The 16036-nt window shown below is 41.0% G+C and overlaps 1 protein-coding gene across 1 annotated transcript in view; it reads right to left on the reverse strand.

Annotated features, from left to right (window-relative positions):
* Nucleotides 1-16036, reverse strand: part of VMP1 (vacuole membrane protein 1) — a 118809-nt gene that overhangs the window by 58715 nt on the left and 44058 nt on the right. Inside the window, exon 6 of the mRNA XM_004608614.3 lies at nt 793-960. Coding sequence (XP_004608671.1) covers nt 793-960 — 168 coding nt within the window. The remainder of the gene's footprint in view (nt 1-792; nt 961-16036) is intronic.

The following is a 16036-nucleotide window of genomic DNA, read 5'->3' on the forward strand; positions in this document are numbered from 1 at the left end:
CTGAGGACCATAGCCAAGTCAGTCATATGCAAGATAAGCACCCTATCTACTGTACTGTCTCTTTGGCCCTAATACAATTATAATGAACACTGTATACAACCATTATTCTTTAATACCTCTACCACACTACAGCTTCACTGGTTAAGAGATGTCTAAATGCAACATTGATATTATATAGGTTTCTTTCTTTTTCTGTTTTGTTGGGCCACACCCGGCGATGCTCAGGCTTCCTCCCAGCTCTGCACTCAGGGATCAGTCCTGGTGGTGCCTGGAGGAGCATACAGGGTGCAGGGAATCAAATCTGAGTTGGCTGAGTACAATGCAAGCACCTTAACTCCTGTGCCATCTCTCCAGCCCAAATAATAATATTACAGTAACTTAGAAAATGAAATAAGTTTTCTAAGAATAAGAACTATGTAATATTTTCATCTGGAAGTGAGACATATAATATTTACCAATCTAGGGCTGATAATATGTCCACTTGGCATGAGTAGTCAGGTATATAAAACTATTTTTATATAAAAATTTTTAAGCAGTAATAGTAATACCATCTTTTGTCCTTTTCCCAGCTGTCAGGCCACCCTTCTTAATGTTAGTTGCAAACAGAAGATACCCTGTCATAAACTACTTCATGTCACCCTTCTTAATATTATTTGCAAGCTTTTCTAAAATGATCCTTTTACTTGGAAGTAAGTAAGTACTAGGTATGCATCTGAACTAAATTTCAAGGAGGTATAATAAGTTACAAGATAGTGAGGTTAATGTTCCACAAATGGAAAAGGGGTGTCTTACCCACATGCAGGCCTCAATTCTAACTTTTGAGATGATACTCCACAAAGAAACGGCTCCTTCAGTGCCCTCTTCATCTGGACAAATAATCTGATCAGGATAGGGTGGTTCAGGAAAATTAACTGAATTGCATTCATAAGCAGCTAACGTAACTGAAGCTATATGTGGACCCTATAAAACAAAAGAGAAACTTGATTAGAAATGTCAATGATGGAAGAACTATCAATGCACAGATTATTTAGACAACATCTTAATTACCACATATTAACAGAAAAACCTGAGCTTTTAAAGAACAAGAATTTAAAAAATATTTTAAGCTGCAGTTAGTAACATGAAAAATAGCACTTCCTAGAATGTTTACCTAACTGGTTTTTAAAAAATTACTGAGGCATTTTACATCTTATATACTAATTTATGACAAATACATAGCTGTACAGCCATAACCAAGTAAGATTTCCATGATTACAAAATTTTTCTGGTTCCCTTCTGTAGACACTTTCCTTCCGTCCACATTAATCTCTGAAAACTATAAAACAATATGATTTCTAACTGGAGTCTGGTTTTCTTTTCAGAGTATTTTTCCTTTGTAAGAATGTTATCTATTGTAAAAACTTCTTATTCTTTTAGGTATAATTTAACCTTTCGGCTTCTGGGTACCACCTGGCAGGGTTTAAGGCCTACTCCTGGTTTAGTGCTTAGAAGACCATACAGTGCTGGGCTAGAACCCGGGGCTCTGGCATACAAAGCTATTCACCCTAGCCCTTAGAGTCACCTCCCTGGCCTAAGAATACCATTTCATTCCTATTAAAAAGCAGTTGGCAAATTAAACACCTCTCTGATCTTTACCACTAAGAGCCTAAACCAAAAATAAAACTTGAAACGAGCATCCATGAGCTTAGCATCTTTTTACTTAGTCGGGGGAAGGAGGCACACTTAGCAGTGCTGGGGACTATTCCTGGCTCTGTGCTCAAGGGTCACTTCTGGTGGTGCTCAGGGGACTATGTGGTACTGGGGATCAAGCTAGGGTTGGCCGAAAGCAAGGCAAGTGCCTTAACCCCTGTACTCTCTCTCTGACCCACTTTATTTTTTCTTTGAAAGAAATTTTTTCTGTGGGGCATTTGTGCTGCCACATACCTTTGTTTGGAAGTATTAAAAATTAATCCAAGTTATGCAGGTGAAAATGCTAACTATGCAGGTTAATATTTGTCTTTGTTACATAGACTAAATACAATGGTTCCTAAATGCCAAGGTGAGGTATAGGCACAGAACCAACTGAGGAGCTGGTCAAAAATAGAACTCCTGGAAATCCTAAGCCTGGACTCATTCAAAGTTATAGAAGGTCACCTGCATGTTTTAAAATAATCAGTTTTGGAGCTGGACAGATAGTACAACAGGTTAAGGTGCTTGTCTCGCATGCAGCCAACCCAGATTCTACCCCAGGACTGCATATGTTCCTTAGTCCCTGTCAGAAGTAACCCCTGAGCAGAGGGCAGGAGTAAGCCCTGAGCACTGTTGCTGGGTGTGGAAGGAAAAAAAAATAATTGAAGAATTCTAAATATAATCATCTATGTCAATAAAATGTAAGGCTAATCTCCAAAGTTCTCATGAGGTATACGATCAATGGAGAGATAGCTCTAAGTGCTGAACATGCAAGAGGCCCAGGGCTCAGTTCCCGGCACCTCATGGTTTCTTGAGTTCTGCCAGAAGTGAATCCCAAGCACAGAGCCAGGATCAGCCCCTGAATATGGCTACTTCAGGTGAACCCCTAGAATCTAAAACAAAAAGGAATTTTTCATTCACACAACAAAACTGGCATATACTTTCCATAACAACAATAAAAAGTCATCATTACTCAGTCTTAGAAGCAGATGTGGTGATTCCCAGACAAAATTAATACTTAAAATAACTCAGTTTCTTCCCCTTTGCTCATTTTCAAAAGTTCATTTAGCTTATCCCTTGATATTTTAGTTTAACTTGTTAACCGACAGGAAACCACATTTTTTTCAATGTTACTAGGTTAATGGTAATCTAGATATGATTTAACCTAAATATAAAGTGCCTGATTTAAACAAATTAGTTGGTATAAAAATGAAAACACAAAAACTGAAAAAAAGATCATTTTGATGAAAAGAATTTAAAAAGTTCCACATTCAAACTATCTTCTCAACGTAACTCCTAAAATAACCAAGTCCCATGATAATGTATAAAATGTAGGTTACATTTCAACCATACTAAATTAACAGGGAATAAAAATAGCCATGAAAAGCCTTTCTCTTAAGACCAAGAGCAAAACAAAGTTTTTCACTTTCATCACTTCTATTCCACATCAATTTAACTTAATATTAGTAATCTTAAACAGAGCAATAAGATGAAAATAAAATAAAAGAAATTCAGATTGGAAAAATGAACCCATTAGTATCTGCTGATGATATAACAGATAAAACCCTCAAGACTATACTCAAAAACTATTAGAGCCAATTAATAAGACAATTAAGTAGCAGTTAAAAAAAGACACAAAAATCTGGGCCAGAGTGATAGTACAGTGGGTAGGGTACTTGCCATGCATGTGGCTAACCTGAGTTCGATCCCTGGCTTCGTATATGGTCCCCAAAGCCTGCCAGAAGAGATCCCTCATAACAGAGCCAGGAGTAAGTCCTGAGTATTGTCAGGTGTTGCCCCAAAACTAAACCAAAACAAAACTCTGATTCCAATATGCAAACAATGCAAAGAACAACAATAACAAAATCAATCCATTTAAAATTATACTCACAGGGTTTACAAGGGGATTAAAGACCACAGTATAAGATTTGATTTTTTGGTTTGGGGCCATACCCAGCAAGCTACCCGAGAGTATCCCACCCGCACGGCAGAGCCTGGCAAGCTACCTGTGGCATACCCAATATGCCAAAAGCAGTAACAAGAACGGTTCTCATTCCCCTGATCCTAAAAGAGGCACCAATATGCCATCGGGCTACACTAACACGAGACAGGGACAAATGGAGATGTTACTGGTGCCCACTCAAGCAAATCGATGAATAACAGGATGACAGTGATACAGTGATACCCAGCAATACTCATGGCTTATTCCTGGTTCTCACTCACTGGAGAGGCTCAGGGGACCAATCATATGTGGTCCTGGGGATTAAACCCAGTCAGCTATGTTGGAGGCAAATGCCCTACCCGCTCTATGCTCTCTAGCACCCTAGACATGAATATAAGATTTGAAACTATGAACTAAATAAATGATACAATTGATATAATCTGTTATATCAACATTATATTATTGAGAATATATCTATCCCAATACCAAGGGAAATAAGAACTAAAATTAATGGCACTACATCAAATAAAATAGCTCTGGAGAGTGAATAAAAAAGCATACTAAATGGGAGACCGTATTTGCACATCCTACATCTGCTAAAAGGTCATATTCATGGTATTTTGAGAATTCACATGTCTCAACAACAACAAAACACCCTTTAAAGCTAGGCAGAAGATCTAAATGGCTACTTCTCCAAAAAGAACATACAGAGGCCAAATAACAGAAAAAAAAAGTATATAAAAAAAGCTCACTATCATTTATTAGAGAAATTTAAGTTATTCACATTTGTGAGAATGGTCTGTATTAAACAGGTTAATAAAAAGCATTAGACTGGAGTGCTAACACAGCAGGTAGGGCATTTGCCTTGCACGTAGCCGACCCAGGTTCGATTCCTCCGTCCCTTTTGGAGAGCCTGGCAAGCTACTGAGAATATCCCGCCCGCACAGCAGAGCTTGGCAAGCTCCCCATGGCGTATTCAATATGTCAAAAACAGTAACAAGTCTCACAATGGAGATGTTACTAGTGCCCGCTCGAGCAAATCAATGATCAGCACGACAGTGCAACAGTGCTACAGTACTAATAAAAAGTTTTGGTGAGGGCATGGAGAAAAAGGAAACATGTATGCTGTTGGCAGAAATGTAAATTAGTATAACTATTTTTGAAAAACAGTGTGGAGTTCCCTCAAACTATCGAAAATAGAGCTACCATATGGATTTGGCCACACCACTTCTGGATATATATCTGAAAAATATGAAAATCAGTATGAATACAGTGTAAGATGAACATAGGAATATTCCACTCCCACAATAAATACATATAATTTTCAAGCACATATGGAAACAATCACCAAGCTGGACCATCTCAGCGCCCAGGGATGTGGCTGTGTGACAGGAGAGCACTTTCCTTGCAGGCATGAGGCTGCAAGTGCCACCCCAGTTTCATCTCTCACTACTGAGTACCATCCACTGCTCTGTGGGGTATGACGCTCTGCACACCCCAACTAGTGCATAGCCCTTGGCAACAAGTGAGCACCACTACTACAAAGTGTCAGCTTCTGGGAAAGTGATAGTCCTAGAAAGATTAAAAAGACAGACTGTAATCTGTGATATAAAATGAGTCTTAGAGCATTTGCATGCACAGCTTTTGGGAGTTCCTAATTATTATCAATAGAAACACCCTTTCATGATAAGGAAGTTGAACTTTATGGCTGTGATGAAATATCAGGTTCTTATCAGAATGACAGGGTTGAGGGTCACTGTTGCGTATGCTGTGCCAGGGGCTTTGTATGTGCAAGGCAGTGTTCTACCGATGACCCACATCTTTAGTCAGGGTCACTGCAACTTAAAATCACAATCGCTGTATAAAGTTAATGCAACAAGATCCTTAGCTATTTCCAACTTATCAGGCATCTGGTTTTACTCCTCTTCAAAGCCCCATATATTTAGTTTCATGATCTTGCATTATATTTTCCAATCTTGATAATGAAATAATTTTGCCTTGCCCAGGATAATAGATGTACTACATGGCCAGGTAGTATGTCTGGGTGGGAACAAAACCATAGTCAGACCATAGGGTAAGATTTCAAGTAAGAACAGATGGTAAGCTGTCTGTGGAAAAGTATTCTAACTTTTGAAACATTCTTTTAGGGCTTTTTTGTTTTGGGGACCTGCCTGGCAGTTCTTAGGGGTCATGACTGGCTCTGCACTCAGCAATTACTTCTGGCAGTGCTCAGAACCATATGGGCTGCTGGGATCAAACCCGGGTCAGCTGTGTGCAAAGCAAATGCCCTACTTTCTGTATTACCACTTCAGCCCCTAACTTTTAAAAGATTCTTGCAGATAAATTTTAAGAGTTACTTTCCTACAATTTATGTGCTTTCATTAGCAGTGTGGAAGAAAAAGTTTTATTGATTAGATGAGAAAAGTGAAGACAATTCTGTGAGGTCAATTTTCACTGTAGCTTTAGAAGTAATACTGCACTACTTGTGATCTAATGAAGAGAAATTTAAGGGCTGGGGAGAAGGCTCAGGGTTGGAGACCCAAAGTTTAGTCCTTGACACCACATGGTGCTCTATGCACTACCATGTGTGACAAAAATGGAAAATGTAGCGTTTTCTTAATTGTAAAAAATTTTCTTGAAAAAAACTTTGAGATTTTTTCCCCCCAAATTTTATTCCAAAAGCATTCCACTATCACAATGAAGTTCTAATACTGTTTGATTATAATGTAAAGCCATAAACTCTGAGAGAGACGTTCTGATGCCACAAATTAAAACCGTATTTGAGGAAGGTATGAGAAAGTCATACCTTGATCTGTGAAAAAATTTATTTAAATAAAATGATAAACTAGTTCATACACTATGACCTCCTTAAAATGTTTTCTATGGGAGAGACAGATACTCTAAGGAATAAGGCTCTTGTCTTATGGCTGGTTCCCAGCATCATACAGTTTCCTAAGCACCACCACAAGTGATCCCTGAGCACAGTTGGATATGGCACCAAAATCAAAATAAAAAAATACAAATAAAATATGAAAAATAAAAATATTTTCTAGATTTTGAAATTCACTGTTGGATTTTAGGGCTCTTTCTTACAGAGTTATTTTTCAATCTAAAACCCCTAAGATGGTCACATTAATTATGAACTTAGCTTAGCAACACTTTCACCAACTTTACATTGAGTATAGTATGTGTACATGAGTTCTTGTAAGAAAGATGTGTAGACAGGGGCTGGAGCAATAGCACAGCGGGTAGGGCATTTGCCTTGCACGAGGCTGACCCGGGTTTGATTCCCAGCGTCCCATATGGTCCCCTGAGCAGCGCCAGGAGTGATTCCTGAGTGCAGAGCCAGAAGTAACCTCTGTGCATCGCCAGGTGTGACCTAAAAAGCAAAAAAAAAAAAAACCCCCCCCCCAAAAAAAAAAAAAACCCACGGAAAGAAAGATGTGTAGACAGACATTTTCCCACCCCAGGAGGCTCTCTCAAAACTGATAAAAAAAAAAACATTCCTAAAGACTGGAGTTGTTTGCTCAACATCTGCAATGTCAATTCATAGCCTAATCCATCACCCATACACAGAAGTTAAGTGAGATCCCAAAGGCAAAACTTCCAATTAGTTTTGTCTGGAAACTTTAGGGCAAAGGTAATAAAATCGAGGATTCTACGCTGATTCACTGGGAAAATATTTGCTTGCCACACTCCTTCATTTAGGAACAAAAGGAGTCAGTGGTTAGTCAGGAATGTTATTCATTAAGAATTATCTGGGTGATAAATAAATTGAAGATGAGAAATGGCTGTCTTTATGACTTGAAATACCTTTGTTTTCTTTAAGGGTGACTTTTAAGTGACTTAAAAAATGTTTTGCAAACAAGGATTCTATTCCTCAGTTGTTGTTCTTTTATTTTTTGGGTAACAGCCAGCAATGATAAGGGTTTTAAGGATAACTTTTAGGGGATTATGAAATGTTTTGCAAACAAGAATCCTACTTCTCAGTTCTGTTTTGGGGGTTATTTTTTGGGGTAATCCCTAGTGATGATTAGGGGTTACTTCTGGTCAGCACTCAGAAATCACTCCTGGGGTACTCAGGGGATCCTAGGGGATGTCAGGGATTGAATCCAGGTAAGCTGCATGCAGGGCAAATGCCCTACCCACCCACTGTACTATCACTCCAGTCAATACTCCTCAGTTCTTTTAATAACTGTTTTTCACATCATAGAGAGCCACTTACATCACATTCTGGTGTACAGCAAATAATTCTGGATAGCTACAGCATAAAAAAATCAGTATAATTGAGTATTTATATTTGTTTTTGTGAAGAGGGTTCTACATTTACTAATTAAGCCTTTGTCTCTCCAAAATAAACTACAGGGGGCCAGGGAGATTAGTGCGAAAGGGCAGTGTGGCTGGCTGTAGGCACGAGGGCCCCTCTTCAATCCACAGACTGGTGACAGCGTCTCTTTGCCCCAGCAACAACGGCACTGCCAGGTACAGTAGCAAACCACCCGCCCGCACTGAAGGGCTGACCATCACTGAGAGTGATCGTAGGGCACAGTAGCGGTGCCTCAGAGCCCCAAGGAAAAAATATAGTATGTCAAAATGTATGGGCTGGAGCAATAGCACAGCGGGTAGGGTGTTTGCCTTGCATGCAGCTGACCCAGGTTTGATTCCTCTGTGCCTCTCGGAGAGCCTGGCAAGCTACCAGAGTATCCCGCCTGCATGGCAGAGCCTGGTAAGCTACCCTTGGTGTATTCGATACACCAAATCTCAGGGCTGAGGCGAATGGTGCCCGCTCGAGCAAATGGATGAACAATGGGACTACAGCAGTACAGTGCAGTGCAGTCGAAAAAGCAGAAGTGTGATGGGCTGGAGCGATAGCACAGCGGGTAGGGTGTTTGCCTTGCACGCGGCCGACCCGGGTTCGAATCCTAGCATCCCATATGGTCCCCTGAGCACCGCCAGGGGTGATTCCTGAGTGCATGAGCCAGGAGTGACCCCTGTGCATCGCCGGGTGTGACCCAAAAAGAAAAAAAAAAAAGAAAAAGCAGAAGTGTGAGCTTTAGTTAACACGAGCGTTAGTTTTGTACGTTATTAAGTTACCAGATGTAAATCCAGCTTACTTTCCTCATTTGATAAACTCCATGATGATGACACCGAAAAATGATAATGCTTATACAACCCTAGGCAACAGGGCAAGAATATGTACCAGTGTACATAATATGCAGGATCTGGGTGATAGATTAAAGGGCCAGTGAGGAGACAGAGGTCTCTGGTACTGCACTGTCCCTGGGGCACTGCCCAGAGCAGCCCTGAGCAATGTGCTGGAGTAGCACCCAAGCACCAACAGGTATGGCCCCAGGTAACAGTCTCCACAACATACTATATCACTGTATCACCGTCATCCCATTATTCGTTCGATTTGCTCGAGTGGATGCCAGTAACGTCTCCATTCACCCCAGCCCTGAGTTTATAGCAACCTCTCCTTACTCGTCCTTCCCAACAGTGCCATATTGGAGGGTCAGGGGAATGAGACCCATTATTGTTACTGTTTATGGCATATTGAACACGCCATGGGGAGCTTGCCAGGATCTGCCATGTGGGAACATATTACATAATAAGGAAAATTGAAACAGAATCTATAGCTCATCATCCCAGTTATAAGGACCTTTCTTTTTCTTCTTGTAACTTTGAAATTTCATGACATTTTTTGTTTTTCTTATTATTGAGATATCATGGCTCCCAATAGCAGGGTTTTGGTTTTGGTTTTGGGGGACTACACCCACCAGTGCTCAGGGCTACTCAGTGCTAGTAGTGTTCAGAACACATGGTGCCAGGGATCAAACTGGGGTTGGTAGTATGCAAGGCGACCTGCACCTTAACCCCTGGAACAATTTTTAACCCGTGAAGTAACTTTTGTTATACTGAGGTAATCCATAGTTAAAGAATGTTTCACTTTCCCTCTCTAAATCTAAGCATTTTTCAAATCATAAATTTGATAGAGTGCTCAGGAGACATGGGCCATATACCCAGATATTTTTTAAATGGTTAGTATAAATTATGTAAAATTTATACCCAACAGAAAAGATTTCAATTCAACTAAATCCTTTTTGTTTTTGTTTGTTTTGTTTCATTTTAGGGCCACACCGATGTGCTCAGGGTTTACTCCTGACCCTGTGCTCAGGGATGACTCCTGACGGGCTCGGGGGACCACATGGGATGATGGGGATCAAACCCAGGTAGGCTATGTACAAGGTAAGCGCCCTACCTGCTGCACTATGACTCTGGCCCATTGTTTAAGTTTAAATTTTAAGGGAAAGGTTGGTTGTACCCCGCTATGCTCAGGACAGACCACCGGTTCTGTGCTCAGACATCACTCCTATTGGTATGATCAGGAAAAAGCTTGGGCCTTAACGACTGTATTATAGCTCCCGTGCCGACGTTAATAAATAGTGACTTAAAGGCAGGAAGTTATCCAGTCTCTGCACACCCCTCATTTGGCAAAAATCCAGGCCTGTGTTCTGGAGACCTTGATTTTTTTCTTCAGAGAATATGGTGATGCTCTTAAGAGTTAATATATGAGTCATTCCATGGGTAAAGACAGGGAGAAAATCTTATCATGCCCTCATCAAAATAAAAGGGCAAACAGACCGTTTTGTAGAAGGTCCTGCTGACCCTTCCCGCAAGAGCCCTGAGTCACTCACTGTGTGCTGTTACAGCCAGGGTCATTATAAGTCAGCCCTATACAGAGCAGCAGTTTACCACTGCAGAATCTTGCTTTTTGCCGTTTCCTCACTTTCTTGCCTTGTGGAGGTATAGACAAGTGAGCAATGATGCAATAATCTGAAGTCAATCAGGGAAAAGCAAAATGACTGTCTTTAAAATAAAAAAAGCATTCTACCTCCTGATATTGAACAATGTCTCCATTTCACTTACCAAAATGACATCATTATTTTATTTCTATCCACAGTTTCCCAAATAACATGAAAGTCACTCCCAGTCATGCGTGGGTGGTCACTCCCAGTCATGCGTGGGTGACACAGTGCCAGAGATTCCTGCACACAAAACATGCACTCCAACCCGTTCAAGCTATCTGTCTGGTCTCTCAAGTGCTTTGTTTTGGGGTTTGTTTTTCTTTTTTTTTTTTTTTTGGTCACATTGGATGGTGTTCTGGGCTGATTCCTGGCTGTCTTCAGGGGTCATTCCTGGCTTCTCCTCATATAGATTACCAGGGACGGAACCTGAGTCAAGCCATGTGCAAAGCAAACTACATATTCCTGGTGGGCTTGGCAGCTGATATGGGTTGCTGTGGATCAGGCCTGGGTCAAAGCATGAAAGGGAAGTGCCTTACCTGCTGTACTATCTCTCCAGTCCCTCATTCAAGTTCTTTGTCTAGGAGCAGGGCTTCCTTTGAAAGGAATACAGGGCTTGTTAAGGCTTTCTCCAGGGAAGTATGCCACCTAGTGTTTATAATGATTCACATATAACACTGAGACTTAGAAATTTCTTTTGTGGAGGAGAGGGTGGAGTGTGGAGAGGGAATTGAAAATTCTTACTGAAAGACTCATCCCTTTTGTTATTGTTAAACAGAACAGACTTAATAAATCACTAATGGCACAAATAGCTTACAAATGGCTCTTTAATCATCTGCTTGTCTGGTATGTTGATGAATAATGTTGGGTGCATATATGGGGCATGTCTGAGATACATTTTTCATTATCAAGTACCAAAGTTCCTGTTTTTGTTAATGTAATTGTTTACAGAATTATGAATCATTATCTCTAGTAATGGGAAACAGTTCTAAGGTAGATACTGAAATAACCCACCACTTCTCCCAATTGTTTATAAAAATCTAAACTAAGTCCACAATTTCTCAAAGTGTTATAAATACGGTTTGCAGTATTTTTGTTGTTGTTTGAGTCACACCCAGCTGTACTTAGGACCGTTTTGTAGAAACGATCTTGGCAGGGCTCAGGCACTATATATGGTTGAGGAGACCAAACTTAACTTGAGTTTGCTGCAAGCAAGGCAAGTGCCCTATTTTCTGTACTATCTCTCAAGGCCCTGTAGGCAACATTTAATAACTGCATGCCTCAATAGTTAAAAAATAAAATAAAACCAAATCTGGCATGATTCTGATAAAGCAGTTTATTTGAAAGAAATTATTCAGCTTTTCTCTTCATTAAATGTTTCCCACCCACCCACCCCCCGGACTGTTTTCTAGACCACTCCTGCACCCCATTTCTAGACCATTCTTTTCTTCTAAAGAATGATGTTTAGCCTAATATCACTCAGAAGATAAGTGATAATGCTACTTGAGAGATTAATTAAATATATAATATATCATGCAAAAGTCCTTAGAAGGTAGCTGACTTACTCAGGCTTCCAGCTCAATAAGCTTCTTCAAGTATACTACTGACACATCCTGAATTAGAGCCAACATTAGAAAACTATAGCTCACAGATCAAATCCAGTTTGTTACCTGTCTCTTACATAAGTAGCAGCTGATTGGAAAATAGGTGCATTCATGCCTTGGGGACAGGGCGATAGTACAGCAGGTAGGGCATTTACCTTGCACATGGGTGACGTCGTTCGGTCCCTGGCATCCTCATATAGTACCCCAAGCACCGCCAGGAGTGATTTCTGAATGCAAAGCCAGGAGTAACCCCTAGGCATCTCTGGGTGTGACCCCAAAAGTAAAACAAAAACAAAATAAAAAACAACTCCTCTACATACTGTCCTGGGATATTTTCCTCATTATAACGTCAGATCTAAAGAGCTGCAGACAGACTAAAATATTTACTATCTGACCCTTAAGCAGAAAAAATAAGCTGGCCCTTTGGCTGTTCTTGACCCTCATTATTAAGACAGAAATTCTGATTTATCGGAACATAGCACTGTAGCACTATCGCACTGTCGTCCCGTTGTTCATTGATTTGCTCGAGCAGGCACCAGTAATGTCTCCATTGTGAGACTTCTTGTTACTGTTTTTGGCATATCGAATACGCCACGGGTAGCTTGCCAGGCTCTGCCATGCAGGCAGGATACTCTTGATAGCTTGCCGGGCTCTCTGAGAAGGACCGAGGAATCAAACCCGGGTCAGCCACGTGCAAGGCAAACGCCCTACCTGCTGTGCTATGCTCCTCCTCATCTAAACGTAGAAACCCATCAAATGCCTCATATTCCTTTAACTTAGTGTTTTTACTCAAGGCATAAATTCTACTAGTACCACTGTAGTCCAGTTGTTCATCAATTTGCTCCAGTGGGCACCAGTAATGTCTCCACTGTCAGACTCATTGTTACAGTTTTGCCCATATCAAATACTCCACGGACAGCTTGCCAGGCTCTGCCATGCGGGCGGAATACTCTTGGTAGCTTGCTGGGCTCTCCGAGAGGGACAGAGAAACCAAACCTGGCTCGGTTTGTTGTTGTTTGACAAGGCAAATGCCCTACTTGTTGTGCTCAAACATTTCAGAATCTTCTCAAAAGACCCATACTGCATTTTTGATAAGACTAAAATGAATTTATTAGTGGATTTCTGGAAAATCATTATTTAAGAACACTGCTCAAAACATGTTTTCTTAACAGAGAAGTTCTATGCACCTGATCACCATAGGGGGTGGCCCCAAAACCAAAACAGGAAACCCCAAATAAATAAATAGCCCATAAAATTTATGTGAAGCTGTGAATTCATTCCTAGTACTTCACCCACAGTGGGCTGAGAAAAATCCCAGTGGTTCTGCACTTTGGAATCCCCAGTGCAACAGCAAAAGTATGAGATCTCCAGTGAATCAAAATCAAGTATGGGCAAACACTGCAAGTATGTGGTCAGCTGAGCACAGTGACCAAGTGTGTAACCCCAGGGCACACATGTGCATGCCCTTGAGTAGGTACCAAAATCACACGTGAGAGTACCATGACCAAGCATGTGACCCTGGCGAGTACCACAACCAACTACACAGAGACCAACCAGTGGGATTTCCATTTACTGCAACAACAAAGGGGAAAGAAAAAAACTGAAAATTTCTCCACCCTCTCCACAACCGGACAGTTATATACTCTTAGTGTTTACCTTAGGAATTATAATATAAATCCTGTTTATTAAAATCTTATACAAGCTATCTTTATTCTAGGGCAAAGCAGAGTCCTTAGAATAATTCCATTTCCATTACTCCATAAATGATGCTGATCATGTGTTTTGGGGGGCAGGAGGACTGGGCACACACGGTGGTGTTCAGGGGCGACTCCCAGCTCTGGGCTCAGGAGTCTCTCATAGAAGTATAGGGGGCTATGCGGTACCGGGGATCAAACTTAGGCCTCCTGTGTGCAGAACATGTACTCAGCCCTTTAAGCTCTCTCTCCGGTCCTGATCACATATTTTAACTCTCTATATGTATTTTAAGTACCTCAGGATATTGTTATTATTTTCAATGTAAACATTTTTTAAATTCATTCATCATCATTAATATACGGCTTCCATGTGGAATCAGGTCCCCCTGCTTCAAAGGGAAGATTATTTAGTATTTCCTTTAAAACATGCTTGCTGGTGACAACTATTTATGTTTTAGGTTTATTCGAGGATTGGCTGGGTTTATACCATACCCAGTGGTCCTTAGGGGTCACTACTGAGAGTGCTTAGTGACCATATGCAGTGCTAGTGATCTAACAAATATCTGTTGCAGGCTTAGGAAAACCATATACGGTGCTGGGGATAGAACCCAGGTCGGCTGCATGTAAGGCAAGCACTCTATCCACCAGACTAGCTCTTCTGCCCAGTTTTCCTTTTGCTTTTTGGGTCCTACCTGGCAGTGCCAAAGGCTGGGACAAGGATGAGGGATGATGCAGGGCTAGGCTCAAACCCAGGCCTTCCATGCAAACCATGTGCCTAGGCATGAGCTATCTCTCCTGCCGTTTCGAAAGTTTTAACATTTTTTTTTTGATTTATTTTTATTATTATTTTTTTTAGCTTTTTGGGCACCCGGCAATGTAAAGGGGTTACTCTAGGCTCTGCACTCAGAAATGATTCCTGGAGGTGCTCAAGGGACTATATGGGATACTGGGAATTGAACCTGGGTCAGCTGCATGCAAGGCAAATGCCCTATCCCCTGTGCTATCGCTCCAGCCTGTTTTTAATTTAAAAATTTTTTTTTCTTTTAATTGAATAACTGTAAGATAATTACAGATTTACATTCATGATTACATTTCAGTCATACAATGATGAGTACCCATTCCTCCACCAGTGCCCATTCTCCACCACCAACATTACTAGTATCCCTCCTGCCACCCTCCCCATTTCTTCACCGCCTCTGTGGCAGGCATATGCCCTATGTTTTTCATTTTTGTTGTCATAGTCTTTTGTTTTGGGATCAAACCAGGCGGGGCTCAGGACTTATTCCTGGCTTTCTATTCAGAGATCATTCCTGGGGAATAATATGGGATGCCAGAGACAGAACCCAGGTGAGCTGTGTGCAAGGTCTTTCCCTTAAACTATCTCTCTGCCCCGACAGTGATTTTATTTTCCTGCAGACTTCAATTTGAAGTCTGAAAAACAGTTCTGATGGGGATTAATTTATATCTAGTTTGTCCCTATGTTTGAAGGGTGGACCTAGGAGTTTCAATTCAATGCCCACAGGAGTGCCAGTCTTACTTTTCTGGGTCTTTTCTTTAATTTTGATACTGTTCTTGCAATTCTTTGCTCTCATTTTTCCTTCTATGCTATCTTTAAGTAGATTTTATAACATTCTTTTTGAGCTGCATCTGGCTGTGCCAGAGCTTATTCCTTGCTGGGACTTGAAGGACCACATGGAGTGCTGGGGATTTAACCCAGGTCAGCAGTGAACAAGGCAAGTGCCTTACCTACTGTACTATCTCTCCAACCCTTAAAATCTATCAACCTTCTTGAGATCAGAATGGCTTCAGCAGGTGAGGTGTTTGCCTTGCACACAGCTAAACCCAAATTCAATCCCTGGCACTCCATGTGATATCCTGAGCCTGTCAGGGATAATCCCTGAGCACAGAGCCCTGAACATGACTGAGTGTGACTCAACCTCCCCAACCAAATTAAGAAAAAAAAATCATCTTTTTAAAGATACTTTCAATAAGAGTTATTCTGAATTGCTTAAGATGATATTTTTAGAACAGAAATAATAAACCATTGGTTTTCGGCCATGCTATGACATAATGCCACATTATAATCCAATTGTGTGAATGCTTATAATCTCTTTAAGAATAACAGTTTAAGCCTGTAAACTAAAAATGATTACTTTAGGGCCAGAGAGAGATAGTGTAGCGAGCAATCTCCTTGCCTTCCACATGGCTGACCCATGTTGATCCCTGGCATCCCATATGGCCCCCCAAGCTCTGACAGGATTAATTCCTGAGGGCAGAGCCAGGAGTAAGCCCTAAGCATTGTCCTGGGTGGTCCCAAAAAGCAAA

This window comes from Sorex araneus, chromosome 3 (genome assembly GCF_027595985.1).
Source record: "Sorex araneus isolate mSorAra2 chromosome 3, mSorAra2.pri, whole genome shotgun sequence".
Taxonomy (NCBI): domain Eukaryota; kingdom Metazoa; phylum Chordata; class Mammalia; order Eulipotyphla; family Soricidae; genus Sorex; species Sorex araneus.